The following is a 12,282-nucleotide window of genomic DNA, read 5'->3' as shown; positions in this document are numbered from 1 at the left end:
ACGGAGTAACTGGGTGACGGCGAAAAGGGCACCGTTATGCGTGGCCCTGCGCAAAGCAGACTGGGAGAACTCCGGTATACGTGATTTGTCTTTAGTGTAAGAGGGCAACAGTCTATCTCGACTGAGAAATCAGACAGCATGTACATCTTTATTTTCTCGTAAAAAAAGTGAAATAACCACCCAGTCTCTAAGTTGAATAACCTATTAGATTTTCTCTAAGCTCGCCACGAGACATAATATGGTGGACACCAATCCTGCTAGTGGAATAAAAGGCACAGGTTACAAGCCAACGCACATCAGCCCAGACCGGTGGACAATTAATCCGTGTACGACCTGCCAAGCAGCCCAACCAACTCCTGTTCTGCCCCTATTGCATACCTCAAAACTATCGCGTCTCATATTTATGGATATCCAGCGTCGATTTCCTGGCGTGCACTGGGTCTGGAGTGGGGGCATTTCGTCTGTATATGAGGTCCGGCCTTCTATCGTGGTCAAGATCCCAAAGTCTAGGAAATCCTCAAGAGAGCAATTTCACAAAGAACTCAAGATTTATGAGGCTTTTGCACGTCATCCTCTACACCCCTCGATAGTGCAATGTTTCTTATATACGGACTGTGGTATTTTTTTCGAATACATGAGAGGTACGACTTCCAGGGGCAGTTGCTATCTCCGTCTTACTGACTATTATGAGATGGGTGTCTGTCTTCCAGGATACAGGACAATCACATTTGGGACCAGACGACTATGATAGTTGCTAAAGTGGAGAAGTTGGAGCCTCTTTTACTCCGGAAGCAATGGATGAATGATCTCGCCCAAGCTGCTTCCTTCCTTGAATCACTCAACCTAGCTCATGGTGATCTACGACCTGAGAATATCCTACTTGACCGCAACCGATTGAAGATATCCGATTTTGACTGTACGGCCGAAATCGGGACGGATTTTGAGGCCTGCCTGGCCCCATATGGAAGGCTTCTCAATAGTAACGACACCGTCCACGGTCGACCTGGAGGTTCCGGCCTCTTGGGTCCGCGAACAGAGCAGTTCGCCCTCGGCTCGCTGTATTATCTCATAAACTACGGTTTTGAGGTTTATGGAGATGTCTGTTTTACCGAGGATCCCAAGGAGCATAGACCCAAGGTTGTAGAGCTACTCCAGAACATGGAATTTCCGAAACTGAATAGTGACCCGTTGATTGACAACATCATCGACAAGTGCTGGCACAATAAATATACCACAGTTTCGGAATTGGCCGCGCACACAGAGACGCTTTTTATGCGGCAAAAGATCAACGACGACGCACCCAATGGAAGGGAATCTGATGGTGATTACTCTGGCAATGAAGACCACCTGGAAGAGGATTTCTCTTCAAAAAGGGCATTTTGCCAGGAGCTGGAAAAACGCGGGCTCCTCTCCGTGCTCTCTTCAGATGAACCTGAGCATCTTGGGTTCACCCTTGAGTGGTATAGGCACAGCTCTGGAGCAGTATAGACTTCTGGTATTGCATTGGCCGATATCAAGTGATGTTGACGACTTCACTCGGTTTCTGTGTTCGGGGGCCTCCTGTAAATTATACTGAGCAGGCAGCAACATGACTCGTGGCAGTAATTAACCCCGCACCGACAAACAATTCGATTCTCTTCAATCCAACAACGACCATGGCGTCAACAGAACCGAGCCAAACCCCCCAAATAGCATTCATATCTGGCCCACTAGACACAGGTCCAGACAAAAGCTACTTCACAACGCACTACAAACCCCACATCGACACCGCAATCTCCCTCGGACACAATTTCGTCATCGGACCCATCACATCCGGCATTGACGCCGACGCCTTGGAATATCTCCTGGAGTATCCTATCTCACCCTCCCGAATAACAATTTTTATGACTTTCGGGGAGGATAAAGCATGGGGCGAAGAGTTCCGAGACCAGGGGGTGAATGTATATGTCCTGGAGGATATCTCGGCGAACTCGCAGAATCGGGATGCGGAGATGACGGCCAAAAGCGATTATGATATTCTTCGGTGGAGGACGGAAGATGAGGCGAGGAAGTTTTATGGGCCGTCATACTGGAAGGGACATGTCACGAATACAGAGAGGAATTGGCGGAGGCGGAGGGGGGTTGGGCTTTGGGAGGCCTTGAGTGAGGAGGATTATAGAAGGCTTGGATATGAGTTTTAGAGGATAATCATCACTAAAATAGAGATTAATCGTATAATTGCGGCAAAACAAACAACTTCCAATACTCGTCGAAATTCAGCGTCTGCGTATCAGCCACAGACCCGTTCTTCGTCTCCCGGATGGTAAACCCATTCCCAAGATACGCAAAGCGATTCGGCCGCTTCATAGAAACAAGATCAATATGATAGTCTTCGCAGCGCGGATTCTTCAGCGCTTCGATATAGTGCCGTATACCGCAACAACAGGTCCATCCACTGTTCCGCGTTTATACCAGCTGCGGCACCCTCCGACCCAGACTGTTCGTTCGAGAAATTTCTGGATATGCGTGTAGTAATCCCTTGTCGCTGCTTCTTGAATGGTAAGGCTTTTTATAGCTTCGGATTGCATCTTGTCAATGCATTTCCAGATATACACTCCCATCATCTGGATCCCTTGCACCAGCGAGCCGTTCGAAATAGGCGAGCTAGGGCCGATGAACACTACTAGCATCCTATATTTGAACTCAAGTTACAAGCCCTATTAAGCATCATCGTGTCGACAGTAAGAGGGTTCGGCAACAGCTCTGCGATGAAAAGTGGGAGAATGCATGTGCCTGCAACCTTCTGAGTTCTAGCGCTTGCACCAAAGTAGGTTAAAGCCAGTCCTCGTATTATTAAGATCCACAGAGACTTCAAACCATGGAGCAAGTCCTGAACTTTCCACAGAATCTTGGTCCAAGGAGATACATAAGCAATGAGGTTTCAGATAAAGATTTAAGAGGCAACTCCAGAAGGAGAGTATATTTCTTGAGAATGGCCAGAATGATGCCGTATTTCCTCACTTACCGACCTTGACGGCTTGTTGTTGGCAGAAAGTAAGCGGACAATGTTGGCAGAATCATCCGGCCACCCCACCCTACGATGTGGACCTGATCCCTTGTTTCGAAGAGCTAGCTGGTCGATGAAGCCGCAAAGAATATCCACAAGTACATGACTAAACCATAATGTCTTCGTCCCGAGTTCTGCATGACTATTATGAAATCCTTAAGATCCCACAAGCAGCAAATATCGACAGCATCAAGACAAGCTATAAGCGCCTAGCAAGAATTAGACATCCTGACAAAAACTCTAGCTCCACCGCGACTTCTGAATTCCAGTTGGTACATACATCCCCACATATCTATGGTCCGGCGTCGGCTAACAATACTATTAGCTCCAGGAAGCATATTCAACTCTCGTGGACCCTGAAACCCGTAGAATTTACGACGCTCAGTATACATTCACCAAATTTAGCCACACAGCACCTCAAGCAAATCAGTCCACAAATTCAACCAACGCTGCCACTCACAAGGAGACAGATAGAGTCTCAACATTAACGTTACGAATCAGAGACCTTGAGAGTCGGTTGCTCAGGCAAGAAGCCGACTTGCATCTGGCGCGGTTACATTTGGCAAAGCTACATGGCGAGATAGCTGGCCTAGACCAGGATATCAAAAATATCGAAAGAGAGCAATCTAGCAAGGCGACATGGTGGGGATATTTTACTTCGATACTTCAGGGTCACCAGGAAACAGAGGAGCAAAGAATGAAAAGAGACGGTGATCGGCTTCAGAAAATCGCAGCGAGGAGTATAAAAGATAGCAAGGCCCAGCAACAAATAGCAGCCATCCGAAGCCTCGAAAACGCAATTGGCGCTATTCACAGAAGTATCACATCAGCAGAGTTCGAGGTTCTAACGGAGAAGTCCAGAGAAGCACGAGAAAAGAGAAGAATGGAAGAAGAGTGTCTTCGCCAAGAGACGAGGAGAATGGCGGAGGAACTTCGAAAACAACAAGAAAGACAGGCCCAGCAAGCAAACAGGCGACATAAGTATCCAAACAGAGATCAGGGAGCCAGTGGATCGCGAAACTCCGGTCAGAGTGAAGAAAAGCAGAATTTCCACGATAAAAACACATGCCATCACCAAGGCTGGTGGAGCCGAATTGATGTTCGCACCTCCTGCAGCCGTTGCTCATCCATTACTCGAAGGTTCATATTCCAGTGTCCTGGCTGTGGTAAGCTGGCCTGTGCCTCGTGCAGGGATACCATCAAGGGCGGAAGATTTAGATCAAATCGGTTCGGCAAAGGTACCTACCACGACAGCTCACAGTTCACGGATTCTACTAGTTACTTTGGCAGTGATTATTATTAGAATCGGAGTGAGCGCACATCCTCAGTCTAATAACATATTGTACTGTACCAAACTTCATATACAATATGAGTTTGAGTATATGTAAGGCATTGGTCCGCTCTCATTGAGCTCCAGCAGGGTTGTAATGCGGGGTTGAAGAAACCGCTGTCTATTTTGAAGGCTTTGATGACAAGGCTAGGAGAGAAAATCCTTTCCTTACATGGAACAGGGATGTGGAAGCCTAGAACGGTCTTGAACAACGCTGAAGGAGTCGGAGGATCCGTAGATGATACAAATTTCAACTCGCAGGGCCACGCGGGTGAGAGCTCCTCGACCTGGACTTTATCAACGAGCAGTGGTTCAACACCCTTGGGGGACGGAGACCTGTTAGACGATTTCATGTATGGACTATTCACATCATAACATCTAATTTCTAACTCCACTAAATAATCGCCCTTCGCGGCGTAAAATTTCTCCTCTCATCCACCTCCCGATCCATCCCAGGCAAGATCTTGTCCCTCCACGGGGTACTTATGGCCGTCTTGAACTCCGGCTTCGAAAACGACTCCATGCTCTCATACTCATGGATCGCAAGATATCGAGACGTCGGTTTATACCTGCGCGTCCCGTCCGCTGCGAACTGCATACTCTCTTTCAGCGTCCATCGCGCTGACTTCAGCCACCCCGGCACAACCGAGAGGAGCGGGACGTGCTCTTGCTCATACCAGGCGTTATAAGCATCCTCTGACATAGCTGGACCTGGTTGGAGACCGAGGGTGCGGAAGATACGACCGGGTGGGGCGTTGTAATGAGGCGATGTTTTGGCGCTGAAGATTTTGTAGATTCGGAGCTCAACTTCGAAACCGGATGATGCTGCGGTGCTTTCGAGGGATGAGAGCTGGACTGCGGATGGGTGGGTGAGTTCGTAGACGGCGAGAAACTCGGGCTTTTGCTCGTCTATTGCGTTGTATTCTGTTGCGGCTTTGAGACCGGGGAGGTTGCGTATCAGGGGGCTGTTAAGCCAGGTGGAGACATCCCCTGCGGTTTTGGAGCCAGGAGATACGAGGATGTATAGAAGAGCTGTTGTCTGGTACTCAGCCATTATTACTGATCTGGATTGTGTCGAAGATGGAAGTCGGGCGAGCAGCGAGATTTATGACCATCGAGGCCGGACAATCAAGTCCGGCGATCAATGTCAGAACTAAATTATTCAAATTAAACATCCGGCACAGCAATCGGATTCCCTGGTTTAAACCTCACATCCAGCTTCCTGGCTACTCGGATTACAATCTCGCGTATCATCTCGACCTCCTCCTTGCGCGCCCCGTTATACTGCATCCCCTTCATATGATTCCCCAGTTGCTGCATACAGTCAATCCCAATAAGACACGAGATTATCACCTGCCCTGTTTCCATATCGTCTAGTATCCCATCGAACGAGAAGATGCGGCCGTAGAAGTAGTCTGCCACTTTAGTTCTAACAACGGGCCTTGCTGAGGGTTTAAAGGTAGGTACATACTCCGTACAATGTAATGATAGTCCGGCGCTGCAAGACGATTCGCATTCTCATCGTAGCTCGGATTAGGCCCGTATATGCGCTCGTGGAATTCCTCCCCGCGCACGAATGCCACTTCGTCGGTGTCGTCTTTGCGGTAGAGAGTTGGATCGACGAGGTCTTTTGGTGTTGCGTTGTACAGTTGGCGTACGGCTGAGCCGGTCTGTTATCTTTAATTACCTTATTCGTATTCATTGTGGCTATTTATTTATTGATGGTACCTTTGCAGCACCCTGAATCCCGCAAAGTTTCGTGAAAGCTTCACGCATTTTTCGCGTTTCAGAGAAATGCTCCTCTTTTGGGATATACGATTCGAGGAGCCGGGTGTACAAATTTGGGATCTCTTCGGGGTAGTTCATGGCGCCTAGGGCGACCAGTGCGGACATGTACCATTTGTACCGCGGGTACGGTGCTGCCAAAATGGCGAGTTCGCGCAGGAAGTCGTCGTCGAGGATTGCCATTTTCTATGGTATTTGATAGGAATGAAAGGTAACTGGGTCTACTTAAAGAGCTAATCAGGGATGTACGGAGGTTAATGTCCGGATGGTTACAATTTCGTCATATATGGTAGTGGGTGGAGATACATCTCCGCCATCACAGGTAGGTAAAGACTAGAAAAAGGCTATCGCATTTGGCGGCGAAGCTACAGCCCCGGTATAATTCAGCGGCGCTGAAGTTACGAAGAATGTCCACCGGTTCAGCTTCTTGCATGTTGCTGATAGGGTTTCCAGGTCGAACAACTCTCCTATCGGTGTGCCCCAGCCCGCGAGTAGGATAGGGTGTAGATGGTACTCTAGGTTAACAGGTGCTATAAAGCATCAGCGCATCATCCTTTGATATTGTTGTATACCGGACATACGAGAACATTCAAATGCGACCGAGTCAGCCACGACTGCTGCGAATTGGGACTTCCATAGCCATTCGGTCGTTTCCTTTCCTTGTCCCAGACCTGGAGAGCCGCGGCGTTTGCTGAGTTCCTCACGGTCGGGCTGGCTTAATTTTGCGTATGCCTGGACATAGCCTGGATAGTCAGTAATTGCTGCATCAAGTATTGTTGTGACATACCAGTCCGCATAAAGAGGATATCGCCCTGCCGGATAGTGATACCTTTCTCCGCAATTATCTGCTGCACATGCTCTATCGGGATGGGATGGTCTGTCAACGCATCATACTGAATGCCTCGTTCCTGGGCCCAGTCGAAGTAGTCTATGAATACACCACGCCCGGCGATGCCCTTCTCCGCCCATGCATCCAGGCCGTTGACGGTGGTATTTGGATCCGCGTGAATGTCGTCTTGGGTTACTCTAAAACGTTGTTAATATTGCACGATATGACGGTAATAATGTGAGATACTTGCCCATTATAGAACTTTGCCTCGGTTTGGTACGCAAAGTGCCGGAAACTGTCCCACTGCGAGCTGCACTGCGTGTTGAAGGTGATCTACCTCCGTTAGTGGAAATCTGAGTAGCAATGATAGAAACATACTATATCGTCGTTAATCACCCGTGGTGCCTTGTTGTGAATATGCTTCGAAAATGGGACCCTTCCCAGCAGGGAGGGATTGATGAAGTCGATAGGGAGGCTTCATAATTAGCTATGATAACGTGATAGTATCCTAGGGCATACTTCAATCCAACTCGTGCTCCAGTCTGTATTTCCTCCCTTGCAGCTGCTTTGACAACGTCATCGCTCAGATAGTTCAGACTGCCCAGCTGCGCATTCTCCCACAAACCCCAGGCAGAGAATGGTGGATCTCCTTTGCGCAAGGGGAGGTCGTCTAACGCTGGCAGGGGCTTGCGGCCTGGGAAGTCCATTGCGAATCATGAAATCATATACAGGACAGAATGAGAAGATGCGTTCAAAGTCCACTTATTTAACCCCGGCGCGGGGCTTCGACGATCTGGCGATTAATGTCCGGTAGATCAGCTCGTCGGTACTCCATTTCCCACTTCTACTCCACCGTTTGATGTCGATCTAGGCATTTACCTAACGATACGCTGGTATAAAGGGTATCCGTTGCTGGGTTTGGGCTGCTGTATTGGGCTGCACCCGAGACGAAGGGGATTCCGTTGGAGGAGGTTGCGGCCTTGTTAGGGGATAAGGATGATATCATGGTGCATCAGGATCAGATTCATGTGGATCATACCACGGAGAAGGTTGTTGTTGCTGCCGATAATCATATTGAGACTATAAATACTGGTCGGGCGGGCAATAGGGAGAGTGTTTGATGTTATATATATTTTATCAGGTCCGTGTGTATGTCATGCAACGGCGCTATTATTTATCGTTTAATACTGCTTAATATCTCAGCAGCTATGGGGTTTATCGTATCTCCTCGGCACATGGTTCTGTCGTAAAATCATGATAACAGGAATGTGACAGCGGGAGAATTAGTCAGTATTAGCGCTCTCCAAGGAGGGTTGGCACTTTTGGTGCAGTGGCAAAATCTGCATTAGAATGGATTGAATATATACACAAGCCGTAAGACTTACACTCATTATGAAAGACGAACCATGTAGGCAGTGTGCCTGCTCCTTTATTTGCCCCAATTCTAAACGTTAGTACCACGGGTCCAGGTGGAACTGGGGTTAACAGTTTGGTTCCGTGGAGTGCGGGGCCGGTTCCTGAATCCTCAGGCACCCGTGGTATATGGCAAGATCCCTGCACCACAACGTGACTTCTTCTCCGCGCTTTTCTGTCTCTCGTGTCTCTCTTCCCCTCTGTCTCTTCATCCTCGTATTCGTGCTTTCATCGAGGCCATGCCTCTGATATCTTATCCAAATGCCTATCCTTTACTGCCCGCTGTGCGGTATTCTTTTAATACCGGATCCCTTCCTCCCAGATGATCCAGAGTTATCGCGCCCTCGGCCATGGTTCGCCGAAGTGCGGGGGATTACCATCCAACCTGGGAAAACGCCCCAGGATCCAGATGCGGTGTTGACCGGTATAGGCATCATTCGCGATGATAACGTCCTGCTCGCTCCCGCCGATAGCAATCGTTCATATCTCGGCAACTATAACCTGAAGAAATGGGTGCTCTGCGAACGATTCGAAGGAAGCGGCGGCTTTGGCTTTCATGAAGCCTGCTGGAAATTACTGGTTCTCAGACTCGGGCCTATGTATGAAAGATTCAAGTCGGACTTCTTGACCGCTATGTTCTCGCTCCTCTGGTCGACCCCTTGCGTCAATTCTTCCAGTTTCGATTTCGGGCACGACTATGACGGCGCAGAAGTATTACGCGACATGCGTGTATGGCCCTGGACTATTAAATCGGGCTGGCATTTGTATGCGCATCCCTTCCCCACTCACCAGCTCGATGCCTTAGACGCGCCCTTAACTACCGACACTGAAGGAAAGAAGCGAGGAACTGAGACAGGTGCGCGCCTTTTCGGAGTTTTTCCGCCGGAATTGAAGGACGAGATATTCTCATATCTATCTTACGATGAAGTGGAAACTATGCGACTTGTTTCCCCAGACATGGCACACCTTGCGGCCGATCATAGGCTGCCTCAGTCGTACTGGAAGAGCAAGTTCATGCTTGGGCAGGAGATGGACTTTATCTTTCCGGACCACAAGCAAAAAAGGGATTGGCGCAAGATATTCTTTGCTGCCAAGTTGTATTTGGACCAAAAGGACGGGTTCATGGTCAATCGGAGGCGCATCCGAATTCTTCTAGAGCCTATTGCTGCTCTTCTAGAAGAACGCGCTGCCATGGGACTACCTATGCCAGACGGGCTTCCTCTCGTATCCGTATATTATCAGAACGGCGTCCGTTGTATGAGAAGCCAAGGAGGTGGAGCATATGCATATGTCAGCGTGGACTACGAGCATTTATTCTCAGGCCACATTTCCTCGACCGATGCAGACCGGGTACTTGAGCTTGGATGCCGTCGGCTCAACTGGGTCATGTACCCCTTAAAACGATTAGACCAAGTCCAGTACAATACTATAGTAGTGTCAACAGTTCGCCTCGGTTCGCGCCGTTTTGTGTCCGGAATCTGCATGCTTGAGGATGATTCGGACACTGCCCAGACGCCTTGGATTGGGTATCCGGAATACTCTCAAAAAGTGCGGGTCATAGTACCGCGGACCTCCAGACTCGTGTCAATCTCCATTGCATTCTGTGCGCAGGGGCTCAGAGCACTAAGGTTCAATTTCACGAATTCGGAGTCATCGGCCTGGGTTGGCGACAGCACTGACGCGGGTGTTGCCTGTGGCAAGCTGCTTGTCCCAGCGAGTCAGCCATGGGCTTTTGTAGTAGGAACAGATGTAAGTGTTAATCTACTGTCAGCTCTGCATTGTAGGGCCTAACATCTGCAAAGCACTTCAAGCTCGTTTCCCTTGGCATTGGCATATTATCGACAAGATCTCCAACACCCCTCGAGAAACCACGACCAGCTCTACGGACTGCATTGTCGCACCTGTGGATCAATGATATCCCGTCGCATCAGGGCCTTTTCTTAGGAGACCTACGACCGCCGGTTCCTCCACGTCCATTCGAGCCTCTCGTAAACTTTGACTTTGGCGGACCTAAAGGTCTCCGCCTATGTTCACTGACAAGATTCGTATTCTACATGGGGGGGAATGACGACGTAATCCGCGGGGTCGAGGCGATTTACGCTGATGGAAGCACGGTGTTTGTTGGGCGCAGGATAGGATGCGAGCTATCCTTCCCTATTGACGGAGTGGAAGGAGAGCGATTAAACAGAGTTGGTGTTATCGATAATTCCCGTCTCATTGATGATACCCAGTTCAGCGAGGATCAACTTTTTGGAATACAGGTCTGTCTTGTCTACCCTCAGTATGCGATAAGAAGCTAACATTCAAAGCTTACCACTAATTATGGCCGGACCGCCACTTTCGCTGCCATCAAATCACGATCGGCAAGGACTGTCCTGTGGTCCTCTAATAAATACCCTAAGTACGCCATAACTGGGTTTGCCATTGGTTACGTGGTACGCATGACCTGAATGCTGAAGCGGAAGGAATATTAACTGGTGGTAGCCACACAAAGATCGATTTGGTCGTCTTGCTTTGCAATATCAAAAATCCGAGCCCCTGGCCATTACCGCACCTGCATCGCTCAAAGTGCCACATGGGGCGCTGGACAAGAGTCTACAATACGATACCCAGTTTTCAATATTCACGGACTACCCAGATAGCGGTAGTTACCAAACTCATGCAACTCTCGCAGGCGTGCGAAGGATCCAGGCGTCCGTCGGAATCGAAGGCAGATCTAGAACCCCAAATAGCATATGCGGATTGAAATTCGAGTACGATGACAGTAGCGTCTCCATAATAGGACAATGGATGCAACCATATGACAGCTTGAAGCTCGGGCCAGATGCAAAAGTACAATCCCTGACAGTCTGGGTAAACAAATCGCAAAAGGGGCAAGTCTCGGCTATAAAGATCGTGACGAGCGATGCCCGCGCTATAACATTCATTCCACGTGGGGTTGGGAGTCTTCCAGGTGGAGATTTAAGGCACGAGTACGGAACTGGTCTGGGGGAGCAAGTTGTAAGTACACTTTGATATAGATATCTCCGGCATGCTTATTGACTTGGGAAACAGACAGATATATTCTGGGTATTGAATGATTGCTTTGACCGAGTTCGTGCTGTCGTGGAGCCAAAGTATCAGCGGCTATCGACCTTACTCCCAAACCAATATCCTCCATTCGACGCAGTGCAAAAATTATACTTTCAACGAATAGCGGGCGATGGTTCCAGAGACAGGGTTGTTAAAGTCAAGGCCTATTTCCTCGAAACAGCGTTGGTTGGACTGAAATTTATCTACGAGTCTGGGAGCAAGGCGCAGATCGGCGATACCAAGGACGTTCCTGATCATTGTGTCAAAGTTCGCTTTGTTAAGCATGCACGCGTTGTGGGCATGCTCGTTGGAATACGGGACGACCATATTCGCTACTTGAAGGTATTCCCCCGTGGCCTTGTCAGAAGTGAACGAAGACAGTGCTAACTAGAAATTAGTTCCACCTTGATTATTACCGCAAGTCATCATCCAAGATGCCGGTGAAAGCGTTTAGTTACACTCTAGACCTCGTTTCCCCGTTAGAAGATGTTAATACCGCGAGCTACAAGTGCCAAAGTGCATGGTGCAGGGACGCAGAGGCGGCAGGGAAGTTCCCAAGAGCCCAGGTTAATCACAATGTCTATGCGCCGCCAAGTAGCGGCGGTGCACTGGCTGGCTTGTATGTGAGGTGTCACCAATTCTCGTGCCTGGGTGCATTATATGAGTGAAACTACTGAAAGACTTGGGGGAATATTTTGTTGGTATGTTTTAGCTTGTAGGTTTTATACAGCGGGCGTTGAGGTCTTTCGGGATCAACACTGATTATTATGATATCACCAGCGAGGGTAGAATTAGCTGTCATTACTG

At 48.9% G+C, this 12,282-nt stretch overlaps 7 protein-coding genes across 7 annotated transcripts; 4 read left to right on the top strand and 3 right to left on the bottom strand.

The window, feature by feature from the left end:
* The first annotated feature begins 337 nt into the window (after positions 1 to 337).
* On the top strand, positions 338 to 1,966 carry ASPVEDRAFT_48007 (putative Rho-associated protein kinase). Its single transcript, XM_040813921.1, has one exon. The coding sequence runs from the start codon at positions 745 to 747 to the stop codon at positions 1,486 to 1,488; it is 744 nt and encodes a 247-aa protein (XP_040674622.1). The 5' UTR covers positions 338 to 744; the 3' UTR covers positions 1,489 to 1,966.
* Positions 1,656 to 2,180, top strand: ASPVEDRAFT_57826 (uncharacterized protein; the record flags this gene model as incomplete). The annotated part of the gene is made up of 1 exon (XM_040815386.1): positions 1,656 to 2,180. The coding sequence occupies one exon, from the start codon at positions 1,656 to 1,658 to the stop codon at positions 2,178 to 2,180; it is 525 nt and encodes a 174-aa protein (XP_040674621.1).
* A 982-nt stretch (positions 2,181 to 3,162) lies between these two features.
* On the top strand, positions 3,163 to 4,349 carry ASPVEDRAFT_34985 (uncharacterized protein; the record flags this gene model as incomplete). Its single annotated transcript, XM_040810909.1, has 2 exons — positions 3,163 to 3,318; positions 3,372 to 4,349. The coding sequence occupies 2 exons, from the start codon at positions 3,163 to 3,165 to the stop codon at positions 4,347 to 4,349; spliced, it is 1,134 nt and encodes a 377-aa protein (XP_040674620.1).
* A 421-nt stretch (positions 4,350 to 4,770) lies between these two features.
* ASPVEDRAFT_90064 (uncharacterized protein) lies at positions 4,771 to 5,430 on the bottom strand (the record flags this gene model as incomplete). Its single annotated transcript, XM_040818722.1, has 1 exon — positions 4,771 to 5,430. One exon carries the CDS (start codon positions 5,428 to 5,430, stop codon positions 4,771 to 4,773), a length of 660 nt encoding a protein of 219 aa, XP_040674619.1.
* A 113-nt stretch (positions 5,431 to 5,543) lies between these two features.
* ASPVEDRAFT_90063 (uncharacterized protein) lies at positions 5,544 to 6,344 on the bottom strand (the record flags this gene model as incomplete). Its single annotated transcript, XM_040818721.1, has 3 exons — positions 5,544 to 5,791; positions 5,848 to 6,046; positions 6,105 to 6,344. 3 exons carry the CDS (start codon positions 6,342 to 6,344, stop codon positions 5,544 to 5,546), a joined length of 687 nt encoding a protein of 228 aa, XP_040674618.1.
* Positions 6,345 to 6,435: 91 nt separating this feature from the next.
* ASPVEDRAFT_418878 (uncharacterized protein) lies at positions 6,436 to 8,147 on the bottom strand. The gene is made up of 6 exons (XM_040812452.1): positions 7,510 to 8,147; positions 7,369 to 7,465; positions 7,241 to 7,323; positions 6,949 to 7,187; positions 6,743 to 6,904; positions 6,436 to 6,691 (listed from the first exon to the last, which is right to left on the bottom strand). The coding sequence occupies exons 1-6, from the start codon at positions 7,695 to 7,697 to the stop codon at positions 6,495 to 6,497; spliced, it is 966 nt and encodes a 321-aa protein (XP_040674617.1). The 5' UTR covers positions 7,698 to 8,147; the 3' UTR covers positions 6,436 to 6,494.
* A 517-nt stretch (positions 8,148 to 8,664) lies between these two features.
* On the top strand, positions 8,665 to 12,143 carry ASPVEDRAFT_90061 (uncharacterized protein; the record flags this gene model as incomplete). Its single annotated transcript, XM_040818720.1, has 6 exons — positions 8,665 to 10,152; positions 10,206 to 10,664; positions 10,713 to 10,838; positions 10,888 to 11,403; positions 11,458 to 11,817; positions 11,874 to 12,143. The coding sequence occupies 6 exons, from the start codon at positions 8,665 to 8,667 to the stop codon at positions 12,141 to 12,143; spliced, it is 3,219 nt and encodes a 1,072-aa protein (XP_040674616.1).
* Between the last annotated feature and the right edge of the window lie 139 nt (positions 12,144 to 12,282).

This window comes from Aspergillus versicolor (assembly GCF_001890125.1).
Source record: "Aspergillus versicolor CBS 583.65 unplaced genomic scaffold ASPVEscaffold_17, whole genome shotgun sequence".
Classification (NCBI taxonomy): Eukaryota; Fungi; Ascomycota; class Eurotiomycetes; order Eurotiales; family Aspergillaceae; genus Aspergillus; species Aspergillus versicolor.
Note: the sequence above shows the minus strand (reverse complement) of the source record. Positions and strands in the feature narration are given on the sequence as shown.